This window comes from Solanum stenotomum, chromosome 11 (assembly GCF_019186545.1).
Source record: "Solanum stenotomum isolate F172 chromosome 11, ASM1918654v1, whole genome shotgun sequence".
NCBI lineage: Eukaryota > Viridiplantae > Streptophyta > Magnoliopsida > Solanales > Solanaceae > Solanum > Solanum stenotomum.
Genome location: NC_064292.1, coordinates 54,247,412 through 54,267,635, shown reverse-complemented (window position 1 = coordinate 54,267,635; position 20,224 = coordinate 54,247,412). Strand labels below are relative to the sequence as shown.

The 20,224-nt window shown below is 33.6% G+C and overlaps 2 protein-coding genes, 1 long non-coding RNA gene and 1 pseudogene across 3 annotated transcripts in view; 2 read left to right on the top strand and 2 right to left on the bottom strand.

The window, feature by feature from the left end:
- LOC125843862 (uncharacterized) overlaps window positions 1–20,224 on the top strand; it is a 573,332-nt gene that overhangs the window by 482,607 nt on the left and 70,501 nt on the right. Inside the window, exon 9 of the mRNA XM_049523084.1 lies at window positions 19,118–19,347. Coding sequence (XP_049379041.1) covers window positions 19,118–19,347 — 230 coding nt within the window. The remainder of the gene's footprint in view (window positions 1–19,117; window positions 19,348–20,224) is intronic.
- Window positions 1–20,224, bottom strand: part of LOC125843921 (uncharacterized) — a 105,150-nt gene that overhangs the window by 16,683 nt on the left and 68,243 nt on the right. The window lies entirely within an intron of this gene.
- The window catches only part of LOC125843909 (uncharacterized), a 54,615-nt gene that overhangs the window by 15,625 nt on the left and 18,766 nt on the right, over window positions 1–20,224 (top strand). The window lies entirely within an intron of this gene.
- Window positions 11–20,224, bottom strand: part of LOC125843877 (glucan endo-1,3-beta-glucosidase 2-like) — a 54,931-nt pseudogene continuing 34,717 nt past the window's right edge.

Below are 20,224 nucleotides of genomic sequence, written 5' to 3'. Positions count from 1 at the left end.
GACGTTGAAGCAACCACAAGACACTGGTCATGTCTCTTAATGTAATTTGGATGAAACTTGAAATTAAAAAGAACAGAATCTATAGGCCATATAAGAAAATCACATTAGATATTGGTACTCCATTTCTCATATAAGGAAACCAATAGAACAAATTTAAAGAATTTCTAAATTGGTTCAATTTTTCACCCTACCCTGCCAAAAGAAACAGGTTCTCCCCTCCCATGGATTTGTACAAAATTATGTGGCTTCTGAAGATCAGTAACCTCACTTCCTTTTTTCCGAAAAGGTGAAGGGAATCCACGATCACTAATTAGTCTCGCTTCTTGGAAAAGAAAAATGTGCAATGGGCACCATCCATCGCGGGTAAATAATGATGAAGAAGATTACCATACTACAAAAGAACCACACTCAATCCTAGAGTGCCTAGAATCATCATCAGTGTTGTTGAAAAGACGTTTAAATACCGGGCAGGATAGGCTGATGAGCTTGTAGAATCCATAGCTGGAGCTGTGCCATTAAGGAAAGTTCCATTTTTGTCAGTACTGCTGCACCACAAACATTCAGCAAAATAGTTTAGTTGCGAAATTAAAGTGGAGTGATTTCGTTAGAAATAAACACTGATAAAGATTAGTTGATTAAAAAGGTTTAAAAAAGCGCGTTGTTTTCACAATTAATACATCGGAAAAGGGTCAAAATTGCCCCTGAACTATGCGAAATAGACCACTTATACCCTCCATTACATTTTGGGATCAAAAATACCCCGCAGTTATCCCAGGAGACCACAAATACCCTCAAGAGTTAACACCCCAATTTTTTAGTGACGTGGCAAGCCACATGGGACTAATCCCTCCACCTAAGCATTGCCAACTAAGATTCACTACAAAAAAACTTGACTTTTAGTGGCGACTTTGTCACCACAAAATCCCAAAATATTGCCACTAAAGGTTATGAGTAATTTTTAGTGGCGACTAAGGCTCCAACAACCATTCGCTAGTAAAACCTATTTTTTCAACAAAAAAATATGATAATTAATTTTCGATTGTGACCTAATTTTCTAAAATAAATAACTTGCAATATCCATATTAAAAACATCCAATATTATTACGAAAAATAATCAAAATTACTTCTCGATTCAAATCTCCTACTATATATATATATATAATGCATCATTGTACATTTTATACATTTACATATGACATAAAAATAAAACATATAGTGTCTTCAAACTCCTACTTAATCGATATCATATTTGGTTTTTTAAAAACAATGAAGAAAAAAACACAAAATTAGAATTTAATGTTAAAAACTTTTAGTGACGATTTTCTGGGCTTTTGTGGCGACTGTTGTTGCCGCTAAAGGTCTAGTTCTTTTGTAGTGAATCCTAGTTGGCAACGCTTAGGTGGAAGGATTAGTCCCACGTGGCTTGCCACGTCAACAAAAATTTGGAGTGTCAATTCTTGAGGGTATTTGTAGTCTCTTAGGATAACAGTAGGGGCATTTTTGATCCCAAAATGTAACGAAAGGTATAAATGGTCTATTTCATATAGTTCGGGGGCAATTTTGACCCTTTTCCGTTAATACATTATGACAGGAAAGTTACCTTGAAAATAGACAAGTACCATGACCTGAAATATGGAAATATTAGAATAATTAGTCTCTTTATAGTTTCATCCTTTTAGATTCTAACATCAAATACAACAGGAAAGTACTCCGTAGTTAAGGAAATATCATCATTTTGGCTTCATGGACAAAATGCTTACTTGGATTAGTTGTGGTGATTGTAGCCACCCCGGTGAAGTCACAAGTCCCGGGAGCCTTCCCCATCATGTGATAGTAAGCATCAAAAGCATATGTAGCATGTGCAGCCACGCTATCTGGGTCATAACACGGTCCTCCCTGCATCAATGGTGCACAATTGACCTTACCAGTTCCGCAAGCCCAATCCAAACCAGCCTGTAGCATTTTAGTATCCGCCCCTTCTTTAGCAACGCAGTAAGTCTGGTTTGAAGTATTGTTTGCAGAAAGAGATCCTGATTCAGTCAACCGTAGAATATAAACTGGTGTGCCATTGTTGTTAAATAGTCCCCAATTCTTCTCTGACAAAGGCCCTGCGTTAGCATCTTCATTGTATAGCTCATAGATGCAAGTACTAACAGCAATACCAGGATGCTTAGGAGTTCCGGTTTTGTTTAGCACATGCTTTATCAGATTGCTGTTGCAAGAGTTGGCATTGTCTACAGTAGCATCAGGTTTGTTCAATTCACCCATTGATGGCCAGCCTGATTCAGTCACCATAACAGGAATATTGGTGAAATTGACATCAGCCATCGCAAAGTAAGCAGCATCAATCATTGCATCAAAGACGTTAGTATAATGCAAAAGTGTGTTGGAGTCCACAGCTTCTTTATTTGCAGCTAGAGGCTTGAAGAGAGCATAATCTAGCGGAATAACACCATTCGATTGCATGTAGTCGTATTAAGGATAGATTTAGCATGAAATAAGAATTAGTGGACTGAAGGAATTTGAGCAGTGGTATTCATACTGGTTTCACAGTGTGATTGAAGAAGGCTTGAGATGGTAGAAGCTAGAGGTGTTGAAACTTTTAGTTGCCTGTCCAGGTTCGACGCCAAAAGGGCTGAATGAACGAACTTAAGGGCGTTGCGAGGATCGGTGCAGCATTTGGAAGGGCAGATAGAACCTCGGAACCAGCACATATGGTTGCGATGTTAGTAGCTGGATAATGTGAGATAACATTTTGGGTAACCCAATTAGCAGCAGTGGTATTTGACTGACCAACACCAAGGATCTGTTCATTGGGCACAGACACAGCGACTTTGATGCCTGTATTTGCAAGCGCAAGGAGCATGCCGCGGTCTGCATTGAAGAGGCGAACATGTGGAATTTGCTGTGCTTTAAGAAGTGCAACTACTTGAGTTGGATGTAGCATGTCCGAGAGCTCCGTTCCAATGTTTACTCCAATAAAGACATCTGCATGGAAGATGGAATAATTGAACTAAATATTGTTCTCCCCTCACTATATCCAAGTTCCAGTAAAAGGTCATATCTACATCTAATAATCAACAATCAATTTAATTCATCAATATGCTCAGATTCAAGAAGTGCATTCTATATTTCCATATGATAGTTTAACAAGAAACAGAGAAATGAGCTTGGACAGCACTACTTGAAAAATGTTGCTTTGAGCTTAATTATAACAATTGTTTTCTCTGTTACTAGCATCCAAATGAACATATTTTTTTGGTATAAATAAAGTAACTTATTTAAATATGCATCAATATTATATAATTTATGACTGTTGTGGCCAGACAAACTTGTGCACACCTCTCGACTAATCCGTATACCTAATACCTCCCATTAGCGTCGACACCAAATAACTGGTCACCAAAGTAGGTAAATTAGAAGAAATCACCTAGAGCTTTTTGTCTTGGTTTTAACACATTTTATTGACCTCTAAGCCACACCTCGAGTGCTGTTTGTGCATCAATTATTGAGGACTAGAAGCACAATATTCCACATCAGAATCATAACCAAGAGAAAATAACTTGAGAATGGAAAGCTGGGACCATGTACTTGGCCAACTTGTTGGTAATTTGGGAGCATGCCAATGTGGACTAGTATAAAAAAGCACATGAAATTAGTTGTACATCAGGTTCTTCCTGCTTTTTCTTTACATCTGAGATGTGTTCTATTCTTTGTTCTTTGTCTCACGCATGATTATAAATCTCAAAGATCTGGTTTTGGTTGCCTAACACATATATTTACTCTTTACTTGAGAAAAAGAAAAACTTTAACACAAGTGAGGTCGGAAGAGGGTAAGATATACACGGACCTTACCCCTACCCCTTAGTAAAATTCTTTCTATTTCTACTTTCTATCTCCACCAACACAAGTACGAGATGACTCTGATGACCAACGCTTAGATAAATGGGAAGAACTCAACCAACACCTTATTGTCTATGGAAATTCGGATGCCTCACATAGTTTTCAACCACTTCATTAACCACCACTACATCGGATGACACACCGTAGTAAAAGTTTCTCTTTTTTCCCCTCTTTTGATGGCAGGTGGCCAAACTAGCTACCGTGCACCAAAAGCGGTACCGGATAACTCTGTCCATCAATACTAAGGCAAATGGGAAGAATTCACCTAGTCACCTTAACTCCTTTCTCTATGGAGAATTGAACCTCACCCATATTTTTCACCCACCTCATTGACCACTAGATCAGGTGACACACCCAAATTAAAAAGTTGTACATTCAGCTCTATAGTTTGTACATGATTTTGTGTTTTAGGCCAAAACCCCACCTCCCAAAAAAGATTGTCAAGTCATTCACATAAATGACCAAGCAACTAAACTACATACAGAAAAAGACAAAAGGAATAGGAAAGTTGGAAACTTTACTCTTTAAACTTCTTCCTTCTCACCATATCTCTTCTCAAGAATCCCTAATTCATACTCCATCTCTTACATACACAACATTAAAAAATCCCATTAAAAACTATAATACTTACCTAACCCCTCTTAAAATGAAAGAAATGAACAAAATCTTGAAGTTTTAAGAAGGGTCCAACACATGCACAATAAAGAACAAGTTTTTATATCTTATCATATTAAAATAAAGACATAACCAACTAAAACAAACCAAAACAACACTTTCCATTTCAAAAACTATAAAAACAGCTCACCTTCATCAGCAAGAACTGCAGAAACTGCTAAAAACAGCAAGAAAAGCAAAGTTTTGTTAGTTTCCATTAAACCCCACTTGAGAAAAATGGAAAAGAGTGAGAAAAATGAAGAGATTAGAGAAGAAGAAAGGAAAAAGATGCTATCTTTGAACAAAGGGCAAGAAGTTAAAGTGTATATAGTGGAAAGAAGAGAATATTGAAATGTAAAACAGAATCTCCAGAGAGAAAAAAAAAGAGAAAAACAGAGAGTGGGGCAAGAGTGAGGTTGAAAAGGTATGTAATTTGTAGTAGAAAGATATAGAGAAGGAGAAGAAGAGAATATTGAAATGTAAAACAGAATCTCCAGAGAGAAAAAAAAAAAGAAAGAAAACAGAGTGGGGCAAGAGTGAGCTGAAAAGGTATTTAATTTGTAGTAGAAAGATATAGAGAAGAAGAAGAAGAAGACAGTATATTTTTTGTAATTTTTTTGTTTTATGTATCAATCACATGGATGTCATGTCAGAAATTGAAATATCTTCCCTTTTTTGTTTTTTTTTATAAATATTTATCTGTTTTATATCTCGATTAATTTAGATTAACGTATAAAGTTTATTGTGTAAAGTCTTTAGATGAAAAAGAAATAAGTGATCTCATTATATAAATTTGAATAATAAATACTCATCTCTTGAGCTAATTTTTAAGTATTGAATTAGGCTCAAACTTCATTTCTTTACATGTAGAACTCGCCCGTTTGTGTATCGGTATTGAATTCCATGTCAAGTCGTGAATATAAGATGGGGCATTGAAGAATCTCATAACAGATAAAATGAAATACAAGTATTTTCTTTTTATGAATTTGAATAATCGTTACTTTATAAGTTAACGTTTGGGGATGAGTTACGTTAAAAATCTACTTATCTTATTATTCATTTAAGAAACAAATGTTCTTTAACATAAATCTTTTCCTAATCAAAATTTGAATACGAACTCTTTACTTAAGAATGGAGATATTTTATCTATTTCACTATGACCCACGGAATCCAACATATAATCACTTCATATTGCTGTATCTTTGTTTTTGTTTTTGTTTTTGTTTTTGCTTTTGCTTTTGCTTTTGCTTTTATTTTACTATGCTTTTAAGTTTGAATTGGAGTTAGATAGACTCATTAATTGAATGTTGTAGTACTATTGATAATTTATTAACTGTACAAAACAATCAGTACTTCAAGATTTTTTTTTTATCATATGAGAATATTGAAAACGAAACTTTGTACGTTACTATTAAGTCATGTTATTATTATTATTATTATTAATTAACATAGAGAATTATTGTTCCAGGAACAATATGAAAATGGCAAATCAGTGTGACCTACCAGTCAAATAATAAAACAATTTAAAAAATTAAGGTTTTAAATACAAGCATAGCTTAAAAAAGAAAAGGACATAATAGCTTACTAGTTATTGAGTAAATTATTTATGTATAATCTAAGTGATTCTTTTTAATATAAAGCAAGGTTAGAGCCTACTTGGGTCGAATATTTATATCAAATTATATTTATTATGATTTAATAAATTTAATTTATGTCACTAAATTTTGAGAAAAGACTCATTTATCTCATCCATTAAAGGTTTGATCCATCTATGTCATTACCGTTTGAGAAAAAGCTAAACCATGTCATTATTTCTTAACTAAATTTTTTTTTATTTTGCAAAATCATTTTCAACACATGGTCAATTATGATTAGACCACGTCATTAATTATATCATTTTTAAAAAGGAAAACTGTTTATATATGTCATCGAACATCGAGAAAAGGTTCATCTATGTCATCCATTAAACATTTGGTTCATCTATGTTATTTTAGTTAGTTAACAAATTATGGCATGAATGAGCCTTTTCTCTAACAAAAATAGCACGGATGAGTCAAACTTTAACGGATGTCCTAGATGAACCTTTTCTCAATATTGGATGGTATATTTGAGCATTTCCCCTTAATTTTATACATGAAGAGTTTATCTTCTAACAAAACTACTAGATGTGATATTACTAATACAAAATTTAATATTTACATAACTCATTTTCAAACCAGCTATCAAACACTCAGATGAATAAAAAAATGTTTGCATAGAAACAAACAAAAACACTTTGTAGGTAGCCGTTACAACTAGCTAGTAAATTTATCATGTTGTGCATGTTTGTTGTTTGTGTTTATCAATGCATTTTTTTGACATGTAAATGTCCTAGTTCATCAGACTTCTTTAAGACCAAAAACAGACACACACAGTGCAAAGTTAAAAATAAAAAAATAAAAATTGTACTTTGTAGAAAAAATAAATTAATATTAAAATATACAGCTGGTTCCCAACGGTCATATTTAATTAATCTTTTAAATAAAATATTTTAAGACAATTACATATGTAACTGCAAAAAATTTTTCCTTTTTTCTCGTAGGATGTAACTAATGTTAACTTCTTCGAGGTGTAGGGGACTTTGTGAGGTAAGGCCGGTTTGCATATACTTCACCCTCCTCAATCTCCACTTATGATTGTTGTTGTAAATTGAAAATGAGAAGCAACAATCAAAATATTGAATCCCTAAAATTTTGCACAAAAGGACATATATTTAACTTTTTGTAAAACCAATGATCTAATCTATGCTATTATTTTAACAACACCCCTAATTCAAGAAAATTTAAAATTAACAACATTTTGCGTTCTTATTATTAATTATTATCATAATGACAGTTTATCTAATTATCAAATATAACAATAATTTACTTAAAATATTCGCGATATAGTTATAGTGTATCAATTTACTCTATATCAATGTTAATAGATATAGAGTGAATTGATACATGGGTACAAAGCAAATTGATACAGTTCTTAGAGAACATATATGTAACAAATAAATAAACCCTTAATTCTCATTATGTATTGTATTTTTTAAAACCTCTTGCCTTTTCAAATAACGAGGATTTCACTCGTTATAGAACTTGGCCAAACATCTCACGACATGAGCTGACGACACCACACAACACCTATAAATGTATGAAGTACAGAAACCTCAATTATTTGGGCGCTAATTACATTCTATTATGAAAGTTTCTCAAATTACAATAATTTTGAATTTTTCAAAATTCGTGGATACATAATTTATATATCATATACATAACTATAAATCAAATTTATACTGATTTAAGTTTAAAATAATTGAGGTTATGTATCAACAATAATATTTATACCAAATATATTGTACACAAACAAAGTTATAATATATCTGATAGATATGAAGTGATGTATTCTGATGTTAAAGAGAGAAATAAGGAAAAATGAGATTTTCATACTTAATTCAAATGGTAGAAATTTTTAAAAATTATGTTATCTTACGTCGTATAGTTACGTATTGGGGCCTACCAACAAGCCTCTAGGCCTATAGACAAACCTTTAAAGAGGCCCAAATAGACTATTCTTATACAGGAAGTCGTCGATCCGTGACTCCAAGTACGATTTAACACCCCTAGCGTTCAATACACGAAACAAAAAAAAACAAATAGCCCTAGCTTGAAATTCTTCTCCAATTCCCTTTTTTTCTCTGAAACCCTAACAACACTTTTTCTTCTCTCCCGATCAAAAATCTACTCATCAATGGAGATTCTCTCTCAAAACCTGAATATATCTTCATAATTGCTCATTCTCCTCTCTTCCTCTCCTGTATTTCTCAGCATATCCAGCGAAAAGTTGCAGATTTGTCCGTTCCTGGCGTGTTTCTGCATATATTGGTATTATTTGTTGCTTTTTTTGAACGTTTTTATGCTGTTGTAGCTGCGGATAGCTCATATTTTAGCTTTATTCAAAGATTTTTGTTTTTGCTGGTTTTTGAATTGTTTGGTTTGTTTATCTGTTTCTACATATATTGGAAAGCTTTCGTTGTGTTTTTGCTATTGTAGCTGCGGAAAGCTCAGGTTTTAGCTTTATTTAATGATTTTTGTTTTTGCTGGTCTTTGAATTGTTTGATTCGTTCATATGTTTCTGCATATATTGGTAAGCCTTTGTTGTTTTGTAATTGGTTTTGCTATTGTAGCTGTGGAAAGTTCATGTTTTAGCGGTATTCAATGATTTTTGTTTTTGCTGGTTTTTGAATTGTTTGATTTGTATATCTGTTTGTATCATGTGTAAACTTGATTGTATCATCTGTTTCTACATATGTTGGTAAGCTTTTGTTGTTTTAAATCGTTATTTGCTATTGTAGCTGCGGGAAGTTCATGCTTTAGCGTACTAAATGATTTTTGTTTTTGCTGTTTTTTTTCTGGTAAATATTTCACGTGGACACAGCCATATGTCTATTTGCCACTTCTATCTAAGACTTTAGATCCTTGTTTATTAGTAATTCCTTTGAGATGTGACATTTATTTGTCTAATTGTTGGAACATTTTCTTGTTTAAATGTCATTGTAAGATTCTACCCTTAGTTGGAACATTTTTGTATTTGTAGTGTGTTTTTTCTTGCTGATTGCTTTTATTAAACATGATTTAACAATCATCGTTGATGTGATTTGTTTCCTTTCTTACAGATTGGCTTTAAGTTTTTCCTGTCTGCTTTACCTCATCATGGCTTCACTGGATATGACCCTGGATGATATGATAAAAAGTAGGAGAAATACCGAGAAGGGTGGCAGGGGTCAAGGCAGGGCCCGGCGTGGAAGAGGGGCAGGGGGATCATTTAGAGGTGGAAGGACAACGGGAGCTCCTCGTAGAGGACCACTTGGCGTTAATGCTCGGCCATCAGCCTACACCATTGCCAAGGCAAGCTCAAAACTATTGGAAATCTTATGATTTCATAGACACATCTGATATGCTTTATGAACCCAACTGAAGGTTCTCTGCTTTTGTTTAGTTGATGTACAAGTGACTCTTGATTTTTTTGGTTCCAAGGAGAAGTCCACTTTGGTTCAGCCATAATAAGCTGTTCAACTGTAGTGCAATTGTTGATGATCTTTGAACTTTCTCCTTACTAGAGGATTTCTGATGGATTTTGATTTAAGTGGGAGAATCAGGTGGCCCTATTCAGGCAAATCACTTCTTTGTTGCATGCTTCTTGGGGAGATTCATTAACTGAAAATTTAAGAGCCTTCACACCATTTAAACATCCCTAACCCCTAAATGTATAGAGATTAGAGGGAACTTTCTTAACTGTCTGTTATCCTTATGGTTCCAACGAGAAGTCCACTTTGGTTCAGCCATAATAGCTGTTCAACTGTAGTGCAATTGTTGATGATCTTTGAACTTTCTCCTTACTTGAGGTTTTCTGATGGATTTTGATTTAAGTGGGAGATTCAGGTGGCCTATTCAGGCAAATCACTTCTTTGTAGCATTTAAACGTCCCTAACCCCTAAATGTATAGAGATTAGAGGGAACTTTCTTAACCGTCTGTTATCCTTATTGTCTAGTAGCAATTGCTCTAGTTTCTCATTATTGGTTTAAAGAGGGAGTTTGTGGCTGTCTTCATGAATTCTACTTGCATTTTGTGGAACTGCTAAGGGACAAGATCTTCTGTTACCATCTCATTTCAAGGCCTTTTTGCAAAGGTGGCTTCATTTGAACATCAGAACTGGAGCTCTTACCTTTTTGCTTAAGTACCTGATGTGCAGTGGGTCAAATCCTTTAACTCCCATCTACACTTAATTCTGCATCGTTGACTTCTCTTTTGCTATTAGATTGCATTTTTTGAGCAATTCAACTTAACTGGAAACTACTGCTAGNCTAATTTAGACATTGGAGTGACTAATGAAGATATAAGGGTACACCTTGAGCTTGTCTTTTCACATTATACACTCCTTTGCAATAGATGTCTTTGAAGATTTGTTAAAACCAGTCTTGAAACACAGGAACTCTTTTCGGAGATGGGAGAACTAGTACGATTTGCAATCCACTATGACAAAAATGGACGTCCAAGTGTAAGTTATTCTGCTCTTCATTTTGTATTATAATGTTTTCACGGTATTTTTACTTGCTAACTTGCTATATGTTTATTAATACAAATGAATCTGTTTATTTGCTGTTTAAAGATAATACTATAGGAATTTGTGTGTATTATTATTTAATGTGGAAGAAAGAAACATGATTGAATTATAACAAGATGAGAGGAGGAGAATGAAAAGGAAGAATATCACCAGCAGTTCGCTGATGACTTCTTCTAAGAAAGTTAAAGTTGTGCGAAGCTTGGCATGGCTGTGAAAGGCTTAGAAGAATAGATCTACTTTAAGATGTCAAAAATTTTGAACCCTGCACTACTGGCTCTTGGGAGATTTGGTTGAAAGAATTTGATATAATAGAAGATCTATAATTAATTGCTATGTCTCTGTAAATTTTAATGGACCCTTTGTCTCCTGTTATTTGTTTCAAGACCTTCAGTTGTGGATTAATTGAATATACTAATTCTTAGTCGCATGCTGCTGGTTTACTCTTGGTAGGTCTTTCATTGTTATATTACCTCTGCAGAAAATAAAATAGGCACTATCTCAATAGAACCATATATTCTCACATATAGATTTGCAGCAGTAAGCTATTTTGGTAGTAGCATTTGTCTTGAGTTCATAGTAGTAGTTTGGTTTTACAAACTGCATATCCCCTTCCGTTTAAGGGTGGAAATTTCCTTGTATCTGACTTGTAAACATGATATGAAACTACGCAAGAAGAGAGTTAAAGTTCTTTAGCCTTTATCTCTCTAGTATTGTATGAAATCACATTTACTGGTCGAAATCAAGATTTGAAGACCCCATGAAAAATATTTCTCTGATTAACTTGGTAGTATTAAATTGTAGTTAATAAGGGGGTTTGAAGGTATCCCAAAGGCTGTAAAATGATTATGGATATAATTGCAAGCGGTTTTAGTAAAGTGGGACCATTGAAAATGGCCTACAAGTCGCTGTCACTGGTTTTCTAGAAAGTGCTGCTCTCTACTCTTTAATACATGTATTGACATTTATTTCTGAAGGTTTTTTTGCCTTGATATAATAATGTCAAATTAATTTTTTATCCTTTTTTCGTTATCATGTAGTAGTATTCAGGAAAAAGACGTAGAAGATATTAAACATCTAGTAGCACATGTCCGTAGTTGCATGCATATGCAGATATGTGTATTTGTTGCTTAGGTCTTTTGCTTATGAGTTTCAATATTTGGACTCAAATGTTTCTGAATTTTTTAATGCTAGTCTGTGTGGTTTTAGTTTTGTCCTCAAATGTGAAGTTGATCTTATCTTAACTTTCAGGGCGCTGCTGAGGTGGTCTTTGCCAGAAGAAGTGATGCATTCCAAGCTCTTAAGAGATATAACAATGTGCAGTTGGATGGCAAGCCTATGAAGATTGAAATAGTTGGTTCCAACCCAGAAATTCCCTTGTCAGCTCGTGTAAATGTAGTTGGAGGAACCAACCGGAGGAGGACTGTTATGGCGTATGTTAATCTATTAACCATCTCTTTCTTTGGCTTGAGAATTTTGTTGTTTCATGTTTGTGTATGTTTGAATGCCAACTGTGTGCGCTTACATATGGGTTGGGTGGGTAGGAGAAAATTTAGTAGATTGAAATTTAACTTTATCCAATAGAAAGACACCACGTAATAATTATTAAATATGATAATTAAAAAATATAAGGTTGTTAGTTTAAAGGGTAATATTGGACCAAAAAGGTTGTCTGGGGGTATTTTTAACCCAATAGGTGGATGAGGGGTATTTTAAAACCTTTTCGAATAGTATAGGGGTATTTTTGGCCCTTTTCCGTTATTATTAATACATAGAGAATTATTGTTCCAGGAACAATATGAAAATGGCAAATCAGTGTGACCTACCAGTCAAATAATAAAACAATTTAAAAAGTTAAGGTTTTAACTACAAGCATAGCTTAAAAAAGAAAAGGACATAATAACATACTAGTTATTGAGTAAATTATTTATGTATAATCTAAGTGATTCTCTTATTATAATGCAAGGTTAGAGCCTACTTGGGTCGAATATTTATATCAAATTATATTTACTATGATTTAATAAATTTAATTTATGTCATCGAACTTTGAAAAAAAACTCATTTATTTCATCCGTTAAAAATTTGGTTCATCTATATAATTTTCGTTTGAGAAAAGACTAATTTATGTCATTGCTACTTAACTAAAAATATTTTTGATTTTGAGAATCATTTTTAACACATGGTTAATTATGATTAGACCACATCATTAATTATAACATTTTTAAAAAGGAAAAATGTTTATATATGTCATCAAACATTGAGAAAAGATTTATCTAATGTCATCCGTTATTATGGCATGGATGAGCCTTTTCTCAAACAAAAATAGCATAGATGAGACAAACTTTTAACGGATGTAATAGATGAACCTTTTCTCAATATTGGATGGTATATTTGAGCATTTTCCCTTAATTTTATACATGAAAATTTTATCTTCTAACAAAACTACTAAACGTGATATTACTTATACAAAATTTAGTCTTTACATAACTCATTTCCAAACCAACTATCGAACGCTCGGATGAATAAAAAAATGTTTGCATAGAAACAAACAAAAACACTTTGTAGGTAGCCGTTACAACTAGCTAGTAAATTTATCATGTTGTGCATGTTTGTTTGTTTGTGTTTATCAATGCATTTTTTTGACATGTAAATGTCCTAGTTCATCAGACTTCTTTAAGACCAAAAACAGACATAGACAGTGCAAAGTTAAAAATAAAATAATAAAAATTGTACTTTGTTGAAAAAATAAATTAATATTAAAATTTACAGCTGGTTCCCAACGGTCATATTTATTTAATCTTTTAAATAAAATATTTTAAGACAATTACATATGTAACTGCAAAAAAATTTTCCTTTTTTCTCGTAGGATGTAACTAATGTTAACTTCTTCGAGGTACTGTAGGGGACTAGGGGTCAGAACTTTTCATGGAAAATTTATTTACTATTAGAAACTAATTTAGAATTTGAAGAATTTACTCGAGTCGAGGGTTATCGAGAATCAGTTTGGATTCATGCCGGGACGATCGACTACCGAAGCCATTCATCTTATGCGAAGACTGGTAGAAAATATAGAGAAAGGAAGAGAGACCTACATATGGTGTTCAGTGACCTTGAAAAGGCCTATGACAAAGTACCGAGGAATGTCCTCTGGAGGTGCTTGGAGGCTAAAGGTGTCCCGATGATTTATATTAAGGCGATAAAGGACATGTACGGTGGAGCCAAGACTCGGGTTAGAACGGTTGGAGGAGACTCGGAACATTTCCCAGTTGAGATGGGGTTGCATCAGGGATCAGTCCTTTAGCCCTTTTCTATTTGCTTTGGTGATGGATGAGTTGACGCGGTCTATTCAGGAGAATGTCCCATGGTGTATGTTATTTGCGGATGACATAGTACTGATTGATGAGACGCGGGACAGAGTTAATGCGAGGCTAGAGGTGTGGAGACAAATGCTGGAGTCCAAAGGGTTTAGGTTGAGTAGGACCAAAACTGAATATTTGGGGTGCAAATTCAGTGATGCGTTGGATGAGGCAGATGGGGAAGTGAGACTTGACACACAGATCATTCCTAGGAAAGAAAGTTTTAAGTATCTTGGTGTTGTAATCCAAGGAAGTGGTGACATAGACGATGATGTCACAGATTGCATTAGGGCTGCTTGGATGAAATGGAGGCTTGCCTCTGGAGTCTTGTGTGATAAGAAAGTTCCACCTAAGCTTAAAGGTAAGTTCTACAGAGTGGTAGTTAGATCGGCCTTGTTGTATGGAGCGGAGTGTTGGCCAGTCAAGAACTCACATGTTCAAAAAATGCATGTTGCGGAGATGAGGATGTTGAGATGGATGTGTGGGCACACTAGGAGCGATAAGATTAGGAATGAGGTTATCCGGGAGAAGGTGGGAGTGGCCTCTGTGGTGGACAAGCTGAGGGAAGCGAGACTGAGATGGTTTGGACATGTGAAGAGACGGTGCGCAGACGCCCCAATGAGAAGGTGCGAGGGGCTGGTTGTAGAGGGTACGCGGAGGGGTAGAGGTAGGCCTAAGAAGTATTGGGGAGAATTAGACAGGACTTGGCTCAACTTCACATTACCGAGGACATGACTCTAGATAGGAAGGAGTGGAGGTCGCGTATTAAGGTTGAAGGTTAGTAGGGTTAGCGTGTTGTCTTTCCTTGCGAGGGTATGGGTTGGTAGCGTTTGTAGTAGTCCTAGCCTTGCACTTGTAGTTCTTGTCTGTGGTCCTATAGCCATATGTTGTTTACTGCGTTTCACCTCTCACAGTATTTTCTTGATGTTATTGTCTCCTTTTTGATTATGCACTATTTTCCTTGTTGGATGTTATGTTTTATATACTGTTTCCTCTTCTTTTACTTGGTTTTGATGTACTTGAGCTGAGGGTCCTCCGGAAACAGCCTCTCTACCTCCACGAGGTAGTGGTAAGGTCTGCGTACATTCTACCCTCCCCAGACCCCACTTAGCGGGATTTCACTGGGGTATGTTGTTGTTGTTGTTGTTGAGGGTTATCGAAAATAATTTTTATTACCTTTTGGAGATAGTGATAAGGTCTTCATATATTCTATCTTTTTCAAACTCTATTTTTGAGATTATACTAAATTTATTGTTGTTATTGAAGTTTACTCAGCTTTTGAGATTTACTGGATTTATTGTTATTGCATTATTGTTGTTATTGAAGTTAGATCGTATTCAATAGACTCTCAATTCATTCTAACTTGTTACATTAAAACGGAGGGAGTGTTAAATACCATTATGTAAACATCCAAAATCTAACTAGCTAGTAATGTCTGTCAAAATCCTACACCTTCCATATTAAAATCTCAAGAGATATTTCCACTTCATTTGACATGGTCAAGTAATGAGAGTTCGGAATATTGAGTGATTAGGAAGGTGATAATAATTTCAAAATAATATATATGGAAAAAAAATTATTAAAAAAAATCTTACGTTTAAGAAACTAACTAACCCACACTAAATTAGCTCCAACAAAGGGTCGTTTGATTAGAAGCATACGAATTTTTTAATTGCCAAGTGACATATATATAATATAAAATAAGTCGATATCACAATCATATGGATACACATTTTAAGCCAACCTACCCTGCCTCCTATGCCCCTACAATAAAATTAATTGTAGTTATCAACTTTAGTTTCATGTTCCAACTATCTTTTTTCCCTTTTATATTATTATTATTATTATTATTATTTATTATTATTATTATTATTATTATTATTATTATTATTATTATTTTCCTCACTAACTTTCAAATCCTGAATTTATCATTTAGTTTCTGAATTTGGTAAGAAAATCAGGATTCATTAATAAACTTTAGAATTGGATGACAGTTTAGGGTTCATAGAGAAATGAAGAAGAAGAAAGAGGAAGAAAATCTAAGAAATGAAGAAGTAGAAAGGGGAAGAAAATATTAGAAATAATGCAAAAGTGATGGAAAAAAAAAGGGAAGAAGAGAAGAATTTAAAGGAAAATAGAAAAAGGAATGTCTTCTTAAATTAGATGTTGCATGAATTGATTTATATGACTTCTTTAAGCCTCTACGCACTTATTGTCGATTGAGTTTAAATATTTGGATAATTCAACATCAAAATGCGTTTTATTATATAGAGAATGATAATTTAGATAAATTTTAAAAAATAGATAATTGATGTATAATACTCAAATAAATATAGTATGATAATTTAGATACGTTTTAATTTTTTAACTGATAAAGCATGTTAAAAGCCTAAAACCTTAAGGACACGTTTGGTGTGATGGATAAATGAAGATAATCTTGAGTTAAATTTTAGTAACTTTCAATTCTTTGCTTGTTTACCAAGTTTGAAATAACTTATCCTAGAACTAATAATTAGCGATAAGTTGTCTCTGTCTCTAAATACTGAATGGAATAATAATTCTACCGTAGTTTATCCGAGATAAACTAGTTAAAATAACAAAAATACTTCCTCAAATTCTTTTTAAACATCACTTTTCACATCATTTACACTTATGAAATAACAACTTATACTTATAAATTATGTGGTGCATATTATTTTTAATACAACATACAAAATCTTCACTAAAAATTAATATCAAAATAACTAATCTCATCCCATTATAACTTGTCTTCACACCAAAGGACCCCTAAAAGTAGTGATTAAGGACCCGTTTGACCCCAAATAAAAACTTGGGAAAACTTGGAAAAAACTTGCCCAGTGGCGTTTGGCTATATAACTTGGCAAATATATTTGCAAGAATCCCAAGTTTTCAAATACTTGAAAAAAAATAGTTTTTGGGCCAAGTTCTAGTATTTGGGAATTTTAAAAATTAAAAAATTACCTCAGACTTTTATATATTATAAAAAATACCCATAATATTTATCTACCATATCTATCTACTACTAATAAATAACCAGGTTACTCCTCTATCTATCAAACAACATGCTCACCAACCATATTAATCATCTTTGTTTATTAAATAACAATGAAATGCGATATCATTTGTAGGACTATAGGAAAAGTGAAAGAGAGCCTATACGATTAATGTATTGCTTTTGCATATATTGTTATTTTGTTGTTGTTGATTGTTATCAATTATGTTATAAAATTATTTTTTTCAAAAGAACATATTCACTATAAATAGATAATACAAATTTATGAGTATTTTTAATAGTTTTTAGAACTTAGGGATAATCATATTTTTATTGAAATAGTCAAATATTCTTGGGAAACTTGGGGCCAAACACATGATGTAATTTCACCAAAAAACTTGGCCTAAATATGACTCTCTCTGTTCCTAATTACTTGTCCACTTTTGAATTATCTCACCTATTAAGAAAATAATAATTGACATATTGAATTTACTATTTTACCCCTATTAATTATAAAGTGGATGAATTAAAAAAATTTAAGATTTTCAAGAAGTTCAAATTTTTTCAAAATAATTAATTGAGGTTATAATAGGTAAAATAAATTGTTTTTTCTTAATTATCAAAATGAACAAGTAACAACTAAAAAAAAGTGGACAAGTAATTACGGATATAGCGAGTATTTGCCAAGAATATTTGGAAACTTAGGACCAAACACAAGCTAAAATGAAAGGGAATTTCTTCTTTCTCCCCAATTTCCTAATTTGTAGCTTAATGTGCTTGTACTTTTAGCTCACAGTGGTGTTCTTTTTATTAGAACTTGAGGGAAATTTCCTACCACATGTTATAGATAAGTATAGTTGACTGGAGTATAAGCCATTGAAGCATCAATTGATCTCTTTACCACAACCATAATCTATTGATTCTATTCTTCGACTAATTAACTGAATCCATGGCATCTTCTTCATCTTCTTCTGCTGCTGCTAGATCGTCGCAGTTGACTGGATCGAAGTACGATGTCTTTCTAAGTTTTCGAGGCGAAGATACTCGCAGAAATTTCACAAGTTACTTGTACCAAGGTTTAAAAAACGAGGGAATACTCACGTTTCTAGATGATAACATGCTAGAGAATGGTGATTCCCTGTCGAAAGAACTTGTGAAAGCTATAGAAGAGTCTCAAGTTGCTGTAATCATTTTCTCAAAAAATTATGCTACATCTAGGTGGTGCTTGGATGAACTAGTGAAGATTATGGAATGCAAGGAAGAAAATGGACAAACAGTCATACCAGTCTTCTATGATGTGGATCCATCACATGTTCGGAACCAAAGTAACAGCTTTGCAGAAGCCTTTGCCAAACACGAATCGAGGTATAAGGATGATGTTGAAGGAATGAAGAAGGTCGAAGGATGGAGATCTGCTTTAACTGCTGCTGCAAATATAAAAGGATATGATATCCGTGATAAGTGAGTTAAATTTATATGCTTTGTCCCTTTATTCATAATTATGCAGAACTCTAACTCTACAATGTGAAGTACTTCTCTTGTCGAATTTTTGAACTGTATATATATCAACAATCTTCTTCTTACTTTTTTATAGGTTTGAACCAGAATGTATTCGGGATCTTGTTAATCAAATTTCATCCATATTATGCAACACTTCTTTATCTTCTTTGAAAGATGTTGTGGGAATACATGCTCATTTAGAGAAACTAAAATCCCAACTTGAAATAGAAATCGATGATGTTCGGATCTTAGGGATCTGGGGAACAGGTGGAATTGGTAAAACGACAATAGCAAAAGCCATCTTTCATACTCTATCTTATCAATTTAAAGCTGCTTGTTTTCTCGAGGATGTTAAAGAAAGTGCCAAAAAGAATCAACTGCATTATTTACAAAATATTCTTCTCTCTAAACTGTTAGGAGAGACAGATGATTACGTCAACAATAAGAAAGAGGGGAAGTGCATGATTCCGAGCAGACTTTCTTCTATGAAGGTGCTAATTGTGCTTGATGACATTGATGAAAGAGATCATTTGGAGTATTTAGCAGGTGATGTTGGTTGGTTTGGTGATGGTAGCAGAGTTGTTGTAACAACTAGAAATAAAGATTTGATAGAGAAGGATGCTGCTGCAATATATGAAGTGCCTACACTACCTAATCTTGAAGCTTTGCAACTGTTCAATCAGTATGCTTTCAGAAAAGAAGTTCCAGATGAGCGTTTTGAGAACTTCTCGTTGGAGGTAGTACATCATGCTAAAGGCCTTCCTTTAGCCCTCAAGGTGTGGGGTTCTTTGTTGCATAGGAAAGACCTAACTCAGTGGAGAAGAACTGTTGACAAAATAAAGGAAAACTCTAGTTCAGAAATTGTTGAAAAACTCAAAATTTGTTATGATGGGTTGGAGCCCTTAGAACAACAGATATTTCTAGATATAGCTTGTTTTTTTCGAGGAGATGAAAAAAAGAAAGTCATGCAAATCCTTAAGAGCTGTGATTTTGGAGTTGAATATGGATTGAATGTCCTAATTGAAAAATCTCTTGTGTTCTTAACTGAAGATGATACAATTGAAATGCATGACTTAATACAAGATGTGGGTAAATATATAGTGAAAATTCAGAAGGATGCAGGCAAATGTAGCAGAATATGGGACTATGAAGATTTTAAAGAAATGATGGACAGCAATAAAGTAAGTAGGCTAAACAATACAACAATATTCAATTTCTAGTTTTCATATTCCAAAGGGTCAATTAAATTATTTGTTCTTCTTACTTCATATTTCCGCACTTAAGTCACATCAGTTTCTTACTTTAGTAGTAGAAGCAAGTAACATTAATTGTCTAACACCGCCTAATTCGCCAAGTAGCCACTGTAATTACCACTGCCTAATTTGTTTTTTCTCATGTTACTAAGCCATGATTTAGGATGTGTTTGCCTGGAAAACAATAGATTTTTGACTTATTTTCTCATGTTTGGTTGGTGAGTAGAAAGTATTTTTCGAAAAAGATTTTTTAGTGTTTGATTTATTAATGAAAATTATTTTGGAGAAAGTATCTTTTATTTTTACTAGAGAGTAGAAAATAATTTTTGAATTGAAATTGAAATATTTAATTTTTTTTTGGGGAAGGTTGTGGTGGTGGTTGTGATGTGGGGGGGGGGGG